The 20,080-nt window shown below is 36.8% G+C and overlaps 1 protein-coding gene across 15 annotated transcripts in view; it reads right to left on the bottom strand.

Annotated features, from left to right (window-relative positions):
* Nucleotides 1-14,029, bottom strand: part of LOC145981279 (uncharacterized) — a 30,935-nt gene extending 16,906 nt beyond the window's left edge. For 3 of the 15 annotated variants that reach the window (XM_083114441.1, XM_083114443.1, XM_083114438.1), the window contains exons 1-7: nucleotides 13,909-14,027; nucleotides 11,241-11,277; nucleotides 8,942-8,989; nucleotides 5,101-5,145; nucleotides 3,196-3,240; nucleotides 2,628-2,675; nucleotides 730-774 (exon numbers count right to left, since the gene is read on the bottom strand). In XM_083114441.1, the coding sequence (XP_082970567.1) occupies nucleotides 730-774; nucleotides 2,628-2,675; nucleotides 3,196-3,240; nucleotides 5,101-5,145; nucleotides 8,942-8,989; nucleotides 11,241-11,277; nucleotides 13,909-13,959 (319 nt within the window). In that variant the 5' untranslated portion in view covers nucleotides 13,960-14,027. Of the gene's footprint in view, nucleotides 1-729; nucleotides 775-2,627; nucleotides 2,676-3,195; nucleotides 3,241-5,100; nucleotides 5,146-8,941; nucleotides 8,990-11,240; nucleotides 11,278-13,908 lie in introns of all 15 variants that reach the window. The other 12 variants (XM_083114452.1, XM_083114450.1, XM_083114449.1 and 9 more) reach the window with 10 other exon arrangements.
* Between the last annotated feature and the right edge of the window lie 6,051 nt (nucleotides 14,030-20,080).

Below are 20,080 nucleotides of genomic sequence, written 5' to 3' on the forward strand. Positions count from 1 at the left end.
GTTGTTATGGAACTTTATAGCAGGTGGCTTTCCCTTGTTTACTGTACTTTCATCTGACAGGCTAATCAAGACAAATAGATTAGGTTTGGAATAAGGAGTATGGGGAAGACCAAAGAGAAGATATGCAAAGGGGTTAGGAAAGGAACCATTAAATCTTACAGGAGGGGAGGGAGAAGCTTCTTAAGAATAGCGAAGAATGCAAACAAAATAAAGGAAAACAGAGAAGAGGAAGAGGAAGGGATTATCTACGAAGTGAAATGTAAACCATATCAGTGTGTGTACATAGGAGAAACGAAAAAGATGCTGAAAGACAAGTTGAAACAACATAGAGTCTTAAGAGAGAGAGAAACACACGAGAGAAGCAGGACATGACATAAAGTGGGATGAGGCTAAGCAGATAGGAAGGGAGAAGAGAATACTAGTGTGAAAATGGAAGGAGGCCAAGGATATAGAGAAGAAAGGTGAAGAAGACACAATGAATTGGAATGGGGACTGAAGATAAACAAAGAATGGAAGAAGGTGTTAGAAAGAGTGGGAAAATAAGGTAGAAAGAGGAGAGGAGAAGAGAGAATGTAGAAGAATGGAGGAAAAAGAGCCTGAATTAAAGAGTCCAACCACATTCCAGATGGAAGAAAATGTTTAACCTCTTAGGTTAGCCCCTTTGTTAAATCCTGCGCACGCCACTGTGTTTATGCGCATTTCAAAATATAAAAAGAATTATATACTCACATGCCGGGGGTTCGGTTTCAGGTTCTTGCCGGCGTTTACGTTCGGCTGAAGGGAAAATACAAAAGGGATAAAATTAACGTCACAATAAATCCAATTGCAGCGCCTCCTGTAGCCTATGTATGAAAACTATTTATCTGATTTCATAATGTAACAGGGCCAGGATTTTGATGATCTAAAAATCTTGGAAAAATTGCTGTTAGAATTACAACAAAAATCTGAGAAATGACCCAAAAGTTTTTATAAAACTCAATCTGCTTATTGAAAGTAGTATAGTACATATATTTATATTGTACACTTAATTTATGGATCACAATCAATAACACTGGGAAGAATTCACAAATATCAGAGTTTTACACAATAAAATAGGTATCCATACTTTCTATACAGTCAAAGCACAAGTATTAATTGAAAAACATTTGGAGAGAAAAATAATTTCACTGCATTAAAGGTGCATGTTGCTTTGTTGCGCTGGTAGTTAAACACAGAGTAAGCACTGTAAAATAACATTCTACTGAATATAGAACAGAAGTTGTTGAACTTCTTATGACAGAAAATTTTAAAAAAAAGTAATTTAAAAATTAAGCAAAATTTTTAAAAATGACCTAAAAATGACAAAAAGTTTAAAAAATTACCTAAAAAGCTTAAAAAATTACCTAAAAACAATGGTAAAAATGTCCATAAAATGACCCCAAAAAAATACATTTCTTCAACCGCAGGGTGATCAGGATTTCTGTACTAGTTACTAGCAATGTCTACGTTGCACCAGTTAAAAGATGAAATGTCATCAAAATCCGGGCCCTAAGTAATAAGAGAGACCATGAAACATTTGATTTCTACGCTTTTCTTAGAATCGTAGAGCGAATTAGAGTTGGAAAGTAAGAATAAAAGTAGTCATTTAATGATCATCTTACTAAAAGAATAAAAACAAAATCACGAAAACATTTTAAAATTAATAATTTAAACAGAAATCTATGGCTAATCCCGAAACCCTTATAACACCATTGAGCTTTGATTCCATCATATGAAAAACTCAATATGATGACCAAGGCAGAAATTTATGTTATTATAAAACAAGAACTAAACGTAACGTTTCAACCTTCTAGCAAGGTCTTCCCCAGACTCTGCACCAAGCACAAATGTAACAAGGTACAAAACAGGACGACATAAATACACAAAAATACACAGAAGTTATTCCCCTCCAGACTATTAGAAAGTTGTTATGGAACATTCTAGCAGGTGGCTTTCACTTGTCAACTGTACTTTCACCTGACAGGCTAATCAAGAAAAATAGATTAGGTTTGGAAAAAGGAGTATGGGGAGGACCACAGAAAAGATATGTAAAATGCCTAGGAAAACGACCATTAAATCTTAGAGGAAGGGAGGGAGAAGCTTCTTAAGAATAGCGAAGAATGCAAACAAGAAAAAATGAAAACAGAGAAGAGGAATACTCTTGGTTGGACTCTTTATCTCAACTCTGCGTGATCTATCCTGTCCTGAAGCTTCACCACGTCCACTGCCCGTCGAATCTCCTAATTCCTTATTCTCTTCCATTTAGTCTTCCTCAATATACTCCTTAAAAATTTCATCTCCACTGGCTGCATCTAACTTTCTTTTGTTTCTCTCTGCCATTGTTCAAGTCTATGCTCCACACATAATTATTGGCACATAGTATGTGTTAAATATTAACTTCTTGCATTTCATAGTGACATCCCTTTTCAATATTAATCTTCGATATAGTCCACCAAAACATTTGTTCTCTTCTGTTTACCTCCTCATCTATTCTTCCACTTCTCTCAATTATCGCATTGTATTCTTAAAAAAAAAGGTTGAATATGTTACAATAGCTTCAACAATTAAATGTCTACATTAAATACTTCCCTTAACGTAATGCAACTTACCAGGGGGTGCATCAGTTGTTGGTTCATCTTGCCTTCGCTTGCGGTTCACTAGAAGGAGAAAAATGACACGTTTATTTGAACCGATTATTTTACTCTTTCTAGCATACATGGGGCGAACTGTGTATATTTATATACACAAAAAGCGTAATTTTTGCCTTCAGATTAGGTAATATGCGGGCCTCCTCGATTTCACAGTGTTAGCGTTGTTACATTGTAATCATGATTTCCCGGGTTCGATACCCGGTGGAGGCACTTAGTGGTTTTGAGTCCTCTTTAAACTGTAGGTCCACACCTGATTAGACTTACTATGCATAAAGTGGACATAAAACACCAAATCATCAATCAATCAAGAATTCGTAATATGCATTTACTGCTGCTGGTGGTGGACTTAACCCCCCATACCTTCGGCTAGAATTCCTAAGAAAAAGATCACCAATGGAAGCAAAATATGGCAAAATGAGAACTGAGTACTAAAAAAAATGTATACGTAAGCCCCTTTTAGTAAATCCTGCGAACGCCACTGTGTTTATGCGCATTTCAAAAAATATAAAAAGAATTATATACTCACATGCCGGGGGTTCGGTTTCAGGCTCTTGCCGGCGTTTACGTTCGGCTGAAGGGAAAAAAAGGGATAAAATTAACGTCACAACCAATCCAATTGCAGAGCCTCCTGTAGCCTATGTATTAAAACTATTTATCTGATTTCATAATGTAGCAGGGGCCGGATTTTGATGATCTAAAAATCTTTGAAAAATTACCTTTAAAATTACAACAAAAATCTGAGAAATGAGCCAAAAGTTTTTATAAAACTCAATCTGCTTATTGAAAGTAGTATAGTACATATATTTATATTGTACACTTAATTTATGGATCACAATCAATAACACTGGGAAGAATTCACAAATATCAGAGTATTACACAATAAAATAGGTATCCATATTTTCTATACAGTCAAAGCACAAGTATTAATTGAAAAACGTTTGGAGAGAAAATAGAATTTCACTGCATTAAACGTGCATGTTGCTTTGTTGCGCTGGTAGATAAACACAGAGTAAGCACCGCAAGATAACATTCTACTGAATATAGAGCAGAAATTGTTGAACTTCTTATGTTTCAGCATGCACTGACACAAAATTTTAAAGAAAATAATTTAAAAATTAAGCAAAATTTTTAAAAATGACCTAAAAGTGAAAAAAGTTTGAAAAAAGACCTAAAAATGACACCACATTTTAAAAAATTGCCTAAATAACAATGGTAAAAATGTCCATAAAATGACCCCACAAAATTACATTTCTTCAACCGCAGGGTGATCAGGATTTCTGTACTAGTTAGCAATGTCTACGTTGCATCAGTTAAAAGATGAAATGTCATCAAAATCCGGGCCCTAAGTAATAAAAGAGACCATGAAGCATTTGATTTCTACGCTTTTCTTAGAATCGTAGAGCGAATTAGAGTTGGAAAGTAAGAATAAAAGTAGTCATTTAATGATCATCTTACTAAAAGAATAAAAACAAAATCAGGAAAACATTTTAAAATTTATAATTTAAACAGAAATCTATAGCTAATCCCGAAACCTTTATAACACCATTAAGCCTTGATTCCATGATATGAAAAACTCAATATGATGACCAAGGCAGAAATTTATGTTATTATAAAACATAAACTAAACGTAACAAGGTACAAAACAGGACGATATAAATACACAAAAATACACAGAACTTACTCCTCTCTAGACTATTAGAAAGTTGTTATGGAACTTTCTGACAGGTGGCTTTCCCTTGTTTACTGTACTTTCACCTAACAGGCTAAACAAGAAAAATAGATTAGGTTTGGAATAAGGAGTATGGGGAAGACCAAAGAAAATATATGCAAAGTGCTTAGGAAGGCGACCATTAAATCTTACAGGAAGGGAGGGAGAAGCTTTTTAAGAATAGCGAAGAATGCAAGCAAGATAAAGAAAAACAGAGAAGAGGAAGAGGAAGGGATTATCTACGAAGTGAAATGTAAACAATATCAGAGTGTGTACATAGGAGAAACGAAAAAGATGCTGAAAGACAAGTTGAAACAATATAGAGTCTTAAGAGAGAGAGAAACACACGAGATAAGCAGGACATGACATAGAGTGGGATGAGGCTAAGCAGATAGGAAGGGAGAAGAGAATACTAGTGTGAAAATGGAAGGAGGCCAAGGATATAGAGAAGAAAGGTGAAGAAGACACAATGAATTGGAATGGGGACTGAAGATAAACAAAGAATGGAAGAAGGTGTTAGAAAGAGTGGGAAAATAAGGTAGAAAGAGGAGAGAAGAAGAGAGAATGAAGAAGAATGGAGGAAAAAGAGCCTGAATTAAAGAGTCCAACCACATTCCAGATGGAAGAAAATGTTTAACCTCTTAGGTTAGCCCCTTTGTTAAATCCTGCTCACGCCACTGTGTTTATGCGCATTTCAAAATATAAAAAGAATTATATACTCACATGCCGGGGGTTCGGTTTCAGGTTCTTGCCGGCGTTTACGTTCGGCTGAAGGGAAAATACAAATGGGATAAAATTAACTTCACAACCAATCCAATTGCAGAACCTCCTACAGCTCATGTAGGAAAACTATTTATCTTATTTCATATTGTAGCAGGGCCCGGATTTTGATGACCCAAAAATCTTACCTTTAAAATTACGACAAATATCTGAGAAATGACCCAAGAAATTTTATGAAACTGAATCTGGTTATTGAAAGTAGAATAGTACGTATATTTATATTGTACACTTACTTTATGGATCACAATCAATAACATTGGGAAGAATTCACGAATATCAGAGTATTATACGATAAAATAGGTATCCATTCTTTCTATACAGCCTAATCACAAGTATTAATTGAAAAACATTTGGAGAGAAAGAAGAATTTCACTGCATTAAAGGTGCATGTTGCTTTGTTGCGCTGGTAGTTAAACACAGACTAAGTACCGCAAGATGACATTCTACTGAACATAGAACAGAAATTGTTGAACTGCTTATGTTTCAGCATGCAATTGTAAAGAAAATGTTTTATAAATGACGCACAATTTTAAAAAAATGACCTAAAAATAAAAAAGTGTTAAAAAATGTCCAAAAAATTACCCCAACAAATAACATTTCTTCAACCTGAGTATTGTGTTCAGGATTTCTGTACTAGTTAGCAATGTCTACGTTGCACCAGTTAAAAGATGAAATGTCATCAAAATCCTGGCCCTAAGTAAGAAGAGAGACCATGACGCATTGGATTTCTACGCTTTTTTTAGAATCGTAGAGCGAATTAGATTTGGAAAGTAAGAATAAAAGTAGTGATTTAATGATCCTCTTACTAAAAGAATAAAAGCAAAATCAAGAAAAAAATGTAAAATTTATAATTTAAACAGAAATCCATGGCTAATCCCAAAACCTTTATTATAAATTTCAAAGTGAGCCTAATTTCAAAGAAAATGTGCGCATATGGGCCGAACAAGGGAAACGTTGGAATAGTTATTATCAGAATTCGCAATACTGTCTACTCACGATAATTGTAATTCCGTTATGAATTTCATCGTTACGATTAACCAAAGGAGTATAGCCTGTACCAGCTAACTGTAGACCAGGCGAACGAGAACAAGGCTCTGCGCAAGAAGTGAAGCGAGACAGCTCACTTCGAGAGCGAGAAGCGAGACCAATGAACAGTGAAGCGAGACCAATGAACAGTGAGAGAAACGGGATTGCGTAATGGGCTGCTGGAGTTACCCGACTTCCCAGCTTTGCTCTGCAGCGTTGCAAACTTTGAAAACGATAATACCGTACGCACATGGCAAACGCATCGTATTTTTGTCTCCAGGTCCGTACGATTGGTTTAAGAATAATTTCTTAGGAAAATATTAAGGATAAAAGTGCAAGAGGAAATTTTGACAAGACGTGCCTTTTGCGTACGGACATGCGATGAAATTTCCGTACATGTACGATCAGGACAGTACTGTTGGCAACGATGGGCTTTCACCACTGGATTACCCTCCTCCTCATCTGCCGCTATGCGCACCCCTGCTCTAATGTTACCTGGAACGGGGTATAGACAAGCGACGTAAAATAAACAAAACAGAATGAAATTGGTATAAATCTTAAAATAAGCATACATAATGCTTTATCTACCAGCACGAAAATGGGAAGAACAATTCATAATCCCATCATATACAGGGCGTCCTATGAGTAAGTTGATAGATGTTCATTATAAATGTAAACACGTTATATTATTTTCTTTATAAACGCAGAGCCGTAGAGACAACTAATATATATAAGAAATAGATAATTGTGCACACAGTAACAACAAGTAACTTAACTAACGTAAATTACATGTTTTAAGTGCGCTCCTTCCTTTTTGACGCAATGAAGAAATGAAAAATTTTCAACCGATATTAATTCAGCAATCGACATATACTCTGGAATTCCACAGACAGAGGAACATATAAACGTTGAACGGCCACGTCGTTCGTCAGATTTCAATGTGTTGGGATTTTCAGTGTGGGGAATGCTAAAAGATGGCAGTGAAAATGTCTTTCAATAGCTACCACTCATTAACACAGCTCTGTAACGTCAGGACCTCCCCGATGGCGTAGTGGTAACGTCGTCGCCGTGTAATCAAGGGGTCCCTGGTTCGATTCCCGATAGAGGCACATAGTGGTTCGGATCCCACTTTAAACTGTAGTCCCAGTCCCGATTAACCTATCTGTACATAAAGTGCACTTATAGCAAAACTCACACAAAGCTACTACCCTAGGCACTTTATGCACAGAAAGGCTAATCGGGACTTGACCTACATTTTAAGGTGAAGTTACTGTACCATGTGCCTCCACCGGCTATTGAACCCGGACCCCGAGGTGAACTAACTATGGCCTCCCCGATGGCGCAGTGGTAGAGTAGTTAGTCACATTGTAATCAAGGGGTCCCGGATTCGATACCCGGCGAAGGCACATAGTGGTTCGGATCCAGCTTTAAACTGTAGGTCCAGTCTCGATTAGCCTTACTGTGCATAAAGTGGAATTAACACTCCAACTCAATCAATCGAACCGAGGTGAATTGCTGTTAATGCAAATTGACACTGTTTATTGAATATTTTCGAAATTTCACATGCGCTGAACGTTTTCTGGTGATTTTACTTGCAAACATTTATATACTTAGTCTATATACTGGGCTGGTATAGGTTAAGTATATAAATACAGGGCTAAGGAACTGGTAAAGCAAGGATTGGTTGAACTTGTCTTGAATTCCGGAATTGGACATATTGTTACGGACATTGAATTTTCGCGATGTGCGAAATCGCGAAAAGTGGAAAAAAGATGCAATTTTGAACATTCTGCACGTAACTACACCTCCAATGATGAAATATGCATGACTTTTATTCGCGAAGTAATGTGTGCTTTCCCACGAAATGAACGCTTTCGCGCGAAATAACCGTGAAATATCATCAAAATAAGTAGAAAACACGCAAAAACCGGCAATCGAGGTTGTGCAAGGAAACTGTCGATTTGTAACGAATCATTTGCCTAAAGTTTGCTACCACTTGCAGCTGAAGAACGTTTTATCTTCGATCACATCAGGAAGACGCTGCAAATTGGGATTTCCCATTCACATAATCTCAGTTCGAAAACTTCGCTCCCTGTCAAGCTGCATTCCTTTCTTCCCCCGAATGTCTACACAACTTCCAGTTTCATTGAACTTGCTAGCTGTAGCAGCGATAAGATTAGTCTGTTCCCGCACATCAAGGGAAACAATGGTGTCATTTGTGTTCAGTCATGAATGAATTTTGTTTGTCATCATGTGATTTTCAACATGTGTTTGTGTATGTGCAGTAGTGATTATTTTATTTGTTGGACAGCAAGGATATCCTTTAAATACATACAATGAAAAAAATCACTTGAGATATGCAATTTAGAAATGAAGTGATTTTGTGTTGATGTTTTATTTTTGGTTGGACAACTAAGTACTTGTGTATGTGTACAGTATATAAAAATGAAGTAGTTTATCAATTTATAGCTCTTTTGTATGTTGTTTCCTCTCATAATGAAAAAGTGTGTACCAATTATTTTTTTCCACCGCTGGTATATACCGCTGATCTAACATTTTATTTTCCGCTCTCCTCAGTTTTTATTTACCATAAATTTGTCTCCCTACATATTGTATACGGTAGGGTAAGAGTGACGTATGCAAGACCCTTCCTGAGCATAATATACGCTGAACAAGGATCTTGCATACATCACTCTTGCCCTAGCGTCTACAACATGGAAACCTTGGTATTTCGGAGTATCAGATAGCTATAGCATACCTGAAGCTTCAGTTGCAGGGGGTTCTTCTTGTCTACGTTGACGGATAACTAAGAAGACAAGAGAAGTAAATAATTAGTAAAGCATAGCATTCATTAAACATAATATAATATTTTGCAAAGTAGACATAGAATCAAAATTATTGCATTTTTTATACATCAATTGACACCGTTAAACGCGTGAAATAATCGCGTGTGTCCTGATAAAAGTGTCCTTTTATTTATTCTGCATGTATTTTGATGCACAAGGAGTTCATTATTAACCGTATATGCAATTTAATGTTTTAATTAATATAGGGAAACACACGACTGCTTCAATTTACATATCTCTGACTCTACAGCCACGACATAAAACCCATTCTCTAGAACAGTGGTTCTCAAACTGAGGTACGCGTACCCCCAGGGGTACACGATCGACTTGAAGGCGGTACGCGATCAGCTCGGAAGAGATATGTCGAGAATACCCACATGACAACATTTTTGCTGCAGATGTGTAGAGCAGACTTCATAGCTTTAACATTCAACAGGAAAATAAGCATGATTTTTGTCACTAACCCTCTTGTCTTTGTTTCATATGTTTTGGAATGAAATATTCTTTTGAAATCTATAATAGACTACATTTGCCGAATCTCCGCTTGAAAGTTTCAATTACATAACTAGACATAAAGAAACTGTGTCAGGCTATGAAGGCACAATCTTCTCACTTAAAACTTAGGATTTACAATAAAAACTCCAAGATTTCGTTTGGCAGGTTGTTCGCAAACTTATTTTTCTTCTTTACATTTCTTCAATAACTCTGGGAAAAAACATATGAATATTAGAGTTTGTTATATACTTATTAGCATACAGGTGTTTCACAATTTTATTCTTGTGACTGATCTATTGTTTATTTGTTTACCATCTTTCCACACACAGCCCGAGTACCATTTTCCTCTATTGCAGATACACGCCTCCAACATATAAATAACACTCTACCAATCAGGCAGCCAAAAATAATCCCCAAACTCACTATTCGGAGAAAACGAATTGTGGGGTTACATTAGACATTTAGTTACGACTAAAGGGTACAATGAGATAGAATTTTGAGAACCACTGCTCCAGAGGAAATCATGAGCTAATAATTTAGTCCAGTGACTTTAGGACGTAAATTTCAATTACATATTTGCTATGATTTGTCTAGGAAATCAACTTTTACGCAAATTCTAAAAATTAAACACAATATTCAACGCTTTCTACTTCAATTAATATTTATGGTAGCTCTATCAAACAAAAACCATAATTTAGAAACATTTCTGCTATTTCATTTTGGTTATCTTCACTTTTTGTGTACAATTCACTGTTTTCGAGACATTTTCTATTTACTTTCAAGGTAAAGTTTTGCCGCCATTTTTTCAAGATGGCGGCAAACTTACAGGTCAGAGAGCGGTACACCCTTCAAAATCCGATTTGTGACATTGTTTCTTACTACAGAGACAGTTGGTTTCATATCTGGTGCAAATAGTTCTTCAAATGGCCAAAAAATGCCATAACCTATCATTCTTCGGGTTGTTCAATAAAATAAGACTGATGTTTACACCAAGTAAATATTTGAAGGACACCTAAGAATATTGTTTATCAAAATTTTGATAAAATTGCATTATTTGAAGTAGTAGCTTGTAAACCCGTTACGAGATATAATTTTTCGTTAGTGTTAATGTAGCGTGGTTACTTGAGCTTCACCTGTAACGCAATTAATACTTATTTTTGTATTTACTTTGTTCTAGCCTAATTCACGGCTTTTGACCTTCAAAAAGATTTGCAACCTTTTTCCACTTCTACCTTGTGTACAATATACGTAGTTCTTACAACGGTGATTTCAATAGATAACTATTAATAATTACTCGTAGTACAGTAAAACCTCGTTAATCCTGACCCCAATATGCCGGACTTCGCTTAATCCGGACAGGCAAAAGGTAAAAAGAAATGCAGAATGCAAGGTTTTAAATTTGACTAGAAGAAGTCAACAAGAGAACTTCCCAAAGAAAAGGAAGTCAACCACTGATGTTTCCAGCAGACATTGGACTGCACTCTATAGTGTATTTAGGCCTATGCCCTTTAAATACACCATAATAAACGTGTTTTGTTTCTATAAACGGAGTTTTAATGCACTTTCTACTGTTCTTTTAGGTTATTTCAGTTAATCCAGACTTTCGCTAAACTGGTCAATTTATCACCCCTCCATTAGTCTGGATTAACGAGGTTTTACTGTACTTATTACAGCTCTTTTTCCCGAATAATAATAATAATATTAATGTGAACCAACCTGCATGAGAATCCACATCGGATGGGAGGGCGGAAACCTGCAAGAAATAAATATTGATATGAATAAACATCAAGAAAATATCTAACTAATATCATTATTGTAAATTCGCATGGCATGTAAGTTTATAAAATGAAGACAAACACCTGTGTACAAAGGTGCAAGAAAATGGAGCATACCAACGTGTTGCTCTTGAAATTATTTCCCATTTTCATGTGCCACATGCCTACTTTTTTAATTTAAAAAAAAAAACTGGAGTTTAATCCAAGATGACGGACTTCAAAATGGCTGTCATTTTGGTCACATACCCTATCCATTTTCCCCCCTTTTCTGTGTTTTGTTCGTGTCCCATCATCAATATATTAAATCAATGCTTGCCTACTTATGGACAAGCTGCACCGTTTCCGAAAATTTACGGTACTGTACCGTTAAAATCTAACAGTCTGCCTGTTAATTTTCAGAAAACGGGGCGCAACCGTTCTAGCAATTTTCATGTTCCGTGGCGAGATCCTGACCACTTAAGGTCACGAGGAACAGTTTCAATGTCCAGCCGGACACGAGGTTGTGGAAAGACCCCAAACCAACGTTTCCCCACGGTGAGCAGTTGCGTCTACACAGTAGACAAACAATTGTGCCGAATTTCAATTGATATCGTAACCTCAAACCTTAAGAATGTCGTGAAAAGATTTGCTTTGGAAAGCGTGCATGTACAAGTAAACATAAGTTGTTTTCTTTCGACTATGCATTTGCTGGTAAATTCTCCAGAGTAACAGAAAGTGTGTCGAATTTCCCTTCTTACAGGCGACCTTTCACACACAACTTGTTCACAATGAATATGAACATTTAGGCCTATGTTTCTTAAACATGTTTGTATTGTATCTTTCTAAGCAGCTTTGTATTGTCATTTGTGGGTCTTTTACACTTTAATGTCTGGCTTATTGGCAACAACTTGGTATTTCATACACTTAAACTGACGATAAAATGATAAATAAGTTATATGAAGAATTTCCCAGCATGTGGCGGGAATTTCGCCACTTTTTCTTATTTTAGTATTTTTAATATTACGTCATAAGTATAAGTAACGCAGTATTTATGTTATATTCCTCATAATCCACAATGACTACTTTTTGTATCGTATAAATTTTGTCCTTCTCCCCCAGTTCGTTTAGAAGGAAAAGAATGAAAATCATTTTGGTGGCGAACTTCCCTTCCCTTAACCTATTACATTTGACACTTTACACTTCCTGAAAATCACTGTTACAGTAGAGAAATCAAAATGAAACATTCATACTTATAATATAAACAATTAATGTACTGAAGGTACAGAGTTAAATCTAAAACCACAATTAGAATACAATTGTTACAGCTAAAACTACAACCAATATCTCATTCCCATTCATTACAGAAAAGAGAAATCCAGACACTATTGTTTGGACAGTAGATCTTTTTTAGGTTTATTTTGTGTGTTGCAGGGTGGAGCTCCCCTGAGGTCAGTGGTGGGGGGAGTTCATTCCATTCTTTTATTGCAGTGACTATGAAATAATTTCCATAGAGTGTTATTCTGTGTGTGGGGATCGTGAATTGTGGACTAAAAGTGGTAAACGTTGTAAGTGTCAAAAACGAAAATGTTGGGAAATCGCATCGTTCCGCACATCAGCCGTAAGAACGTGCACACTAGTGACCTCTTTACACGCCCTTTGAACTATTTAGAGGGCTACCAGCCACTTTTCACGTTTACCACATTATAAAGCATGGCACATTTCACAGTTTAACGTGGAGAACGGTGTTTGAATTATTGTGGCACTTACAGAGTTTACCAATTTCAGTCTTCAATTGTGTTTTTTGACGAAGGATAATTTGTTTCCCCTTCTTCTTGTACGGGGCAATTTGATCATATAAATATTTTGGTTGATTGTGAATCAGGGTTCGCACAGAACCAAGTTATTGAGCTAAAAAAACACCCCAAATAGTTTGACTGTTCAGAGTTGCATGAGTATATTTTGACTAAACCTAAAATTTTGAGAAAAAATCCTCCTCTCAGAAATCATTAAGATTTTTTTAAAACTAAAAATTTGTCAATTTTACATTAATTTTAACGTGTTCTAGATATTTGTATTATTTTGTGTCCTACAGTCCTACTTTTCCATATGGCGATCTATACCCTGTACCAGCTAACTGTAGACCAGGCGAACGAGAACAAGTCTCTGCGCAAGTAGTGACGCGAGACGGCTCCACCAATGAACAGTGATAGAAACGGGATTGCGTAATTGACGACTGGAATTACCCGCTTTCCCTGCTCTGCTCTGTCAGTGTTGCAGTCTTTTGAAAACGATAATACCGTACCCGCATGGCAAACGGACTGTATTTTGTTTCCAGGTCCGTACGATTGGTTTAAGAATTTCTTAGGGAAATATTAGGGATATAACAGCAAGTGTAAATTTTGACAAACCGTGCATTTAGCGTGTGGACTAAGGTCTGGACCTTACGTGGGTACATGCCATGAAATTTCTGGGCATGTACGGTGATGACCATACGATTGGCAACGTTGCGCTTCACCACTCTATTTCCCTCCTTCTCCTTTGCCGCTCTGCTCTACAGTTAGCTGGAACAGGGTATAGTAACCTACCTATTTCTGAAGTTGATAAGGAGTAGATGTGCAATATAAACTTACCACAGCAACCGTGGCGAGCACAGCTAAAAGACCAACTAGGCTCAATCTCATTTTAGTTGAGTACCAAATCCTGCTCGACAACTGAAAAGACGGAGTGACACCAGTAGCTACAACACTATGATACCCACTGTCCTATATATACCCCTCTCCGTGACCTTCGCCATTGTTTTCCCGTATACTTTACTAGTCATGAAACCTATAGGTTCGTTTCCTCACTGGGCTAATAAATCTACACAAAGGTAGAACTTTGTGGATTATCAGTTCAGAATCGGGCTTCCCTTTCCTGATTATTCATGATCGTCCGGAGCAGTTGCGAAATGTATCCTATCGTGGCATTCAGTGTATCGTTGTTGCATGTTTGTAAGTGAATTCTCGTGTTACCGTGTATCGCAAGAATACAATATTGTATTCAATGTCACTGGGTTAGGAAATACGCAATTAAAACTACCTAGAGCTCCGGACTTGAATGGTGATTTATAATGTTTCGTGCCTCTAAACGCCATTTCTATTGAGTTTGGATACAGGGGTTTAAGACATGATCTTCTATAATAATAATAATAATAATAATAATAAAGTAATCTTTATTAGAGCGGGCATTTTTCGACCTCTTAACTGAGTGATTATTACAAAGCAGGGTGGATTTTAAATCACTGATTTAAATCACTCTAAATAAATAATTTATAGAATAATGTACATAAGGGTTCTGTAGATATCAGAATCACTTTTGGTAAAAGTACATTACTCTCGTAATCATTTAAAGGTGATTATTATGTTCTAAGATAGGATAAATAAAGGAAATAAAATATATGTACTGATCGTGTGAAGCTCATACGAAAGGAAATTTAAACACAGGATTTCTCTTGATTTAAAATTCAATAATTTTATGAGTAAAAGTAGCAAACATTTTATGTAGAAAAATATACAAAATACTAATCATGTTAAACCATAAATAGTGTCAATATCATTAAACTGCAAATAAACATGGCAGCTGTTTTTTTTTCAAACTATCATTACAAAATCTCCAAAGTTCTGCTACAAAGACTATAAAAATATTTAAGTTAATATTTTAAATTACAATTATGTAGTACATCCAGAATGTTTTATTCCACTGGAAGAAAAGTTACTGAAATTATTATTAGTTTCTTTAACATACTCAACAAACATTTCCATAGCAGTTACAGTATCAGAAACAGAAATATGTATGTTTACGTATATTTTTTATTTCCTTTAATCAAACTGTTCAAATATTTTACAGTGCTATTTACTATAAAAAGCCTTTCTATAAAAACATATATCTATGTGCATGGTGCCAAAAACCATGCAAGAAATTTTAAACATGTTTTTTTTATATATATAAAGAATTGATTTTAAAAAATCAACAAATTTATTTTTTAAATTAAAAATCATGGTTTTTATCCACCCTGTTACAAAGTAACGTAAATATATAGTACCCTGATTATATGTAAGTTTGATGAACTCTGAATATAAAAATATAAATTGAATAAAATAAAAAGAAACAAACAAGGATAACATGTATAAACTAATGGACATAGATACCTAATGTTTGTCACTTTCATCTTTAGTAAATGTACATGTGTGAAATGAACTGGAACAATAAATTAAACGACAGTAGCAATATAAAATAATAATGATAAAAAAAATTGAAAAGACCAAAGAAAATGATGAAATTTTGAATGCTAATAGTTGTAAGAAGTTATATGAATAGAGATGCCAATTATTACAATGGATATATATATATATATATATATTTATAACAGAAAAAGTTGCTCGTGATTATGTGCTTACCTACCTTGCTAGTAGATGATTTTTTTTTGTTTCTTTTCAAACTGAGGGGTGTAAGGGGTGCTCCTTCCACGTAGTGCACCCAATGGTCAACCTCACTTCCACGTAGTACACCCTGGACTGCAGACTAACGAGGCTCTGGCGACTGGCCCCATGGCCAGTATAATTTTGTTTGAGTTGTCCTGTGTTTTGTCCTTATTTGTACTGAGTGCTCCTTTACAACCTCAGCTTTTAACGAAAGTCAGGAGATTTTCATATTTTATGATTTTAGTTCTGCGACGTTAGAGTTGTTATGTGTAACGATAAGGGGCTGGACCCCGTATAATGTGACGGGTGCAAAATAGCCTTAGTGCTGACGCACCCAGCTTATTAGATATGGAGCTGCTTGCAATGAAAGCAACTATGGGTCCATAGATTAATCGTGATAATACTAGGCTTTCTCACAATTTGTTCTTAGCCTCAGTGCCTACAATATTCTTTAAGTGGTACAAGGCTCGAAGAGATTTGTTGGCTTTTTTTATCTGCGTTGAGATATGACCTGACCATTCCATGTGGGGATCCATGACAAAGACTAGGTTATTAACATTCTTTTCTAAAGTTAGTGTGTTCAATGTAGGGAGAATCATGTGATTTGTGCTTGCGCTTAGCTTTTTCACAAGACATTTGGATCCTATTATTATGAACTTCGACTTAGTTGGGTTTAATTTTAGCAGGCTAAATTGTGCCCAGTTACTAATGGTCTCGAGGTCCTTTTGTAGCTGGGATATCATACTTGAGTATTCTTTTATCCTTGTGTGTATGTAAACCTGAGTATCATCAGCACATTGGTGATACTGAACATGTGAGAGACTTTTATGCAAACCCGTTACATAAATGGAGAAAATAAGAGGTTCAAGGATGTTCACCTGGAGGACTCCATTACGAATGATTAACCAGCCAGAGGAGCAGATATTTTTGCCTCTGATTTTTACACACTGCTTTCTGCCAGAAAGGTACGATGCAAACCCAATTATGGGTAGTACCATTAACTCCAAACTTAGCAAGTAGAACTTCATGGTTTACGCAATCGAAAGCTTTTGAGAAATCAAGGCAAACAAGTAAGGTGATTTTGCTTTCATCGATAGCTTTGTGTGCATCGTCAGCAATTTTCGGAATGGCTGTTGTGGTGCTGTGATTGGGCCGAGAGCCAGATTTGAAGAGTAAGATATTTAATAGGGGTTGCCTAGGGATCACCCCCAAAACCCTGACAACAAAGATAAACATTTGGGGTGTCAGAGATGACCTTCTAGTAAGGCACCCATAACTCAACCTTACTTCAAGGTAACAAACTGCGCTTTGCAGAGCAACGAGGCTCTGGCGTCTGGACCCGTGGTCAGTATAATCCTCCAAAGGGTGTATTATCCTGTGGTTGCCCTTCAGTGTGCTCCTTTACAGCGTCAGCTTTCAACTATTGATTGATTGGTGTTTTTAAATACACTTTATGCACAGTAAGGCTAATCGGGACTGGACCTACAGTTTAAAGTCGGATCCGAACCACTATAAGCCTCCACCGGGTCTCGAACCCGGGACACCTTGATTGCAAGTCGATTATTGTGCAACTACGCCATCTGGGAGGCCCAGTTTTAGTTCATGTTTAGTAGTGAATAAGTAAACTAGTTTTAAAAATTGTATAAGGATGTTTTTATCAGACGTTTTATTTTGTTGTTCCTGGGCTGTCCCCGCATATTGTGGCGGGGAAAAGTACCCTACGTGCTGAAGTCCTCATTATATAAAAATATCAGTCAATCAAAGGCAAACTTTCAACCCTGTCAAGTATGATTTCTACCCAAAACTCAATATGCTGACCAAGGGAGAATTTTATTTTATTTTAAAATATAAACTAAACGTTACGTTTCAATCTTCTAGCTAGGTCTTCTTCAGACTCTGTACCAAGTACAAATGAAATAAGGCACAAAACAGGACGATACATATACACAGACATTACTCCCCTCCAGACACAAGAGTATTAGAAAGTTGTCTATCTGGAACAAAAAAAGGATGAAAGACAGGTTGAAAGAAAATAGGGATGATGTACGACTTAAGAGAGAGAGAGAGAGAGAAATGCGATATTTAAGCTCACAAGAGAAACAGGACATGACATAGAGTGGGATGAGGCTAAGCAGATAGGAAGGGAGAAGAGAATACTAGTGAGAAAATGGAAGGAGGCCAAGGATATAGAGAAGAAAGGTGAAGAAGACACAATGAATTGGAATGGGGACTGAAGATAAACAAAGAATGGAAGAAGGTGTTAGAAAGAGTGGAAAGGACAAGAGCGAAAGAGGAGAAAAGAAGGAAGAGGAATGGAGAAAGAAAGGATAAGGAAAAAAGATAAGGAGTCCAACCACGTTCCAGATTAAAGGAAATGTTTATCTAAATCGCGTGTCAGGTGAAACAACAGTTGACATGAGAAGGCCACCTGCTGGAACACCTGGAAAGGAATGTTCCAGATAAACAACTTTCTAATAATCTTGTGTCTTTAGGGGAGTGAATATATGTATGTTCCTGTTTTGTACCTTACTTCATTTATGTTTGATACAGAGTCTGAAGAAGACCTTGCTAGAATGTTGAAACTTAACGTTTATGTTTTAAAATAAAATTAAATTGTGCCTTGGTCAACATATTGAGTTTTTGGTTTTCATGAAAACAGCGTAATGGTGTTATGATTTTTATCCCCTACCCATCCGACTATAAGGAAGAATGCTGTTTGACTGAGGCTAGGAATCTAACCAGCAACCTTCGGTGGTGAGCCACTCCGCAAGCTTTGCCATTTTGTCTGCTTGTCTTCCTCTAGATAGGCAAAAGCTATCCTCCCTGGACGTTGCTATATAGGTGGAATGTGGAGGCAGAGATCCACACATTCTCAAACTTGGCTATTTGTGGAGGTGATGTGGTAAGCACCACACTCCGGCCACCCCAGATACCCATTTATTAGGGGCTGGCTGAACCCAAGAGCTTCTCTACGCAGGGTAATTGCCAAACCCGGGAATCGAACCAGGTACTCCAAGTGCCCCACCAACTTGATCATTTCGTCTTCCAGTTAGTATTAGCATTGCTTTTATGCCACTTTTGGCTAATCTCCACAATGAGGATGAGTGATGATACGACGAAACTTATGAAGGAGCACTCATACAAAACATCCTTACCAGGTCGGGAATCAAATTTCGAGAATTAAAATCCCCTTAGCTAGTTAAAACTGAGATTGTGAAGGGGCACTCATCACATATAAGAACGAGAAACAGGACAACACACAGCCGTACAGATGATTATACTTGCCGCAGGTCCAGTCGCCAGAGCCTCGTTGGCCTTCAACATTTCAGTCACCGCGGTGCAATACGTGGAGGTGAGGTTGACATTTGGTTACCTCCTCAAGAGACCACCTGGGGCCTGCCAGATGGCGCAGTAGAGTGATCGCTGCCTTGTAATCAAGGGGTCCCGAGTTCAATATCCATATAGTGGTTCGGATTCCGCTTTAAATTGTAGGTCCAGTCCCGATTAGACTTAATGTGCACAAAGTTGACTCAAGACAGCAAATCAATCAATCAATCGAATCAATAGGTCACCCCTTAGAACTCTTTTGCGCATTTTGGCATGAATTATTTTGACAATTCTCATCAGAAAATATTTTGAAAAGTCCTTCATAATTCTGAGGGTGTTTTCTCAGGATAATTATTACCCCCCCCCCCCCCCCAACGCCAACTACAGATATTCTGGCGCCATTCCTGGTGGGAAAACCCTTCAACATGCATCTCTGGTTTGACAATAACATCCGCTCTTGTGAAGTGACAATTGAATGTGTATTTATTGCACCGCGAGTGACCTTCAAATGACCTGCGTGACTCTTAACAATTGTCATCTCTTCCACATACTTTTATCTCATATTTTTCATCGTTTCACATCCTTTTTGGTGTGGTTGTTAACGTGCAAGAGAATGGACGCCAAACTGAAGTATATTATGGCAGTCCTTCATAAATTATTCCAGAAGGTCGATGTTTATTTGTCTGCATTTATGTTCCCTGTTCTGTATACATCTGTGATATGCAAGCATCCTGTTATGTTGGTGTAAAATGCCTAATTCTATCTTTGCGTCCGGTGATTGGCTAGTTCATTTTTATTATTCGTCCAATCGGCTGCTGCCACTCATCCCGTCCTTGCCAATATGTCAATTCCTTACATCCCGTTCTTGGCTGTTAATATTAATCGCGATTTAAATCAAGATTTAAATAAATAATTTATAGGAAAATGTACATAAGGGTTTTGCAATATCAGAAACACTTTTGGTGAAAGTAGCCTATTGGTGTTTAGGAAACTCAATATATGTACTTATGGGGTG

This window comes from Lepisma saccharinum, chromosome 29, assembly GCF_977018435.1.
Source record: "Lepisma saccharinum chromosome 29, izLepSacc3.1, whole genome shotgun sequence".
NCBI lineage: Eukaryota > Metazoa > Arthropoda > Insecta > Zygentoma > Lepismatidae > Lepisma > Lepisma saccharinum.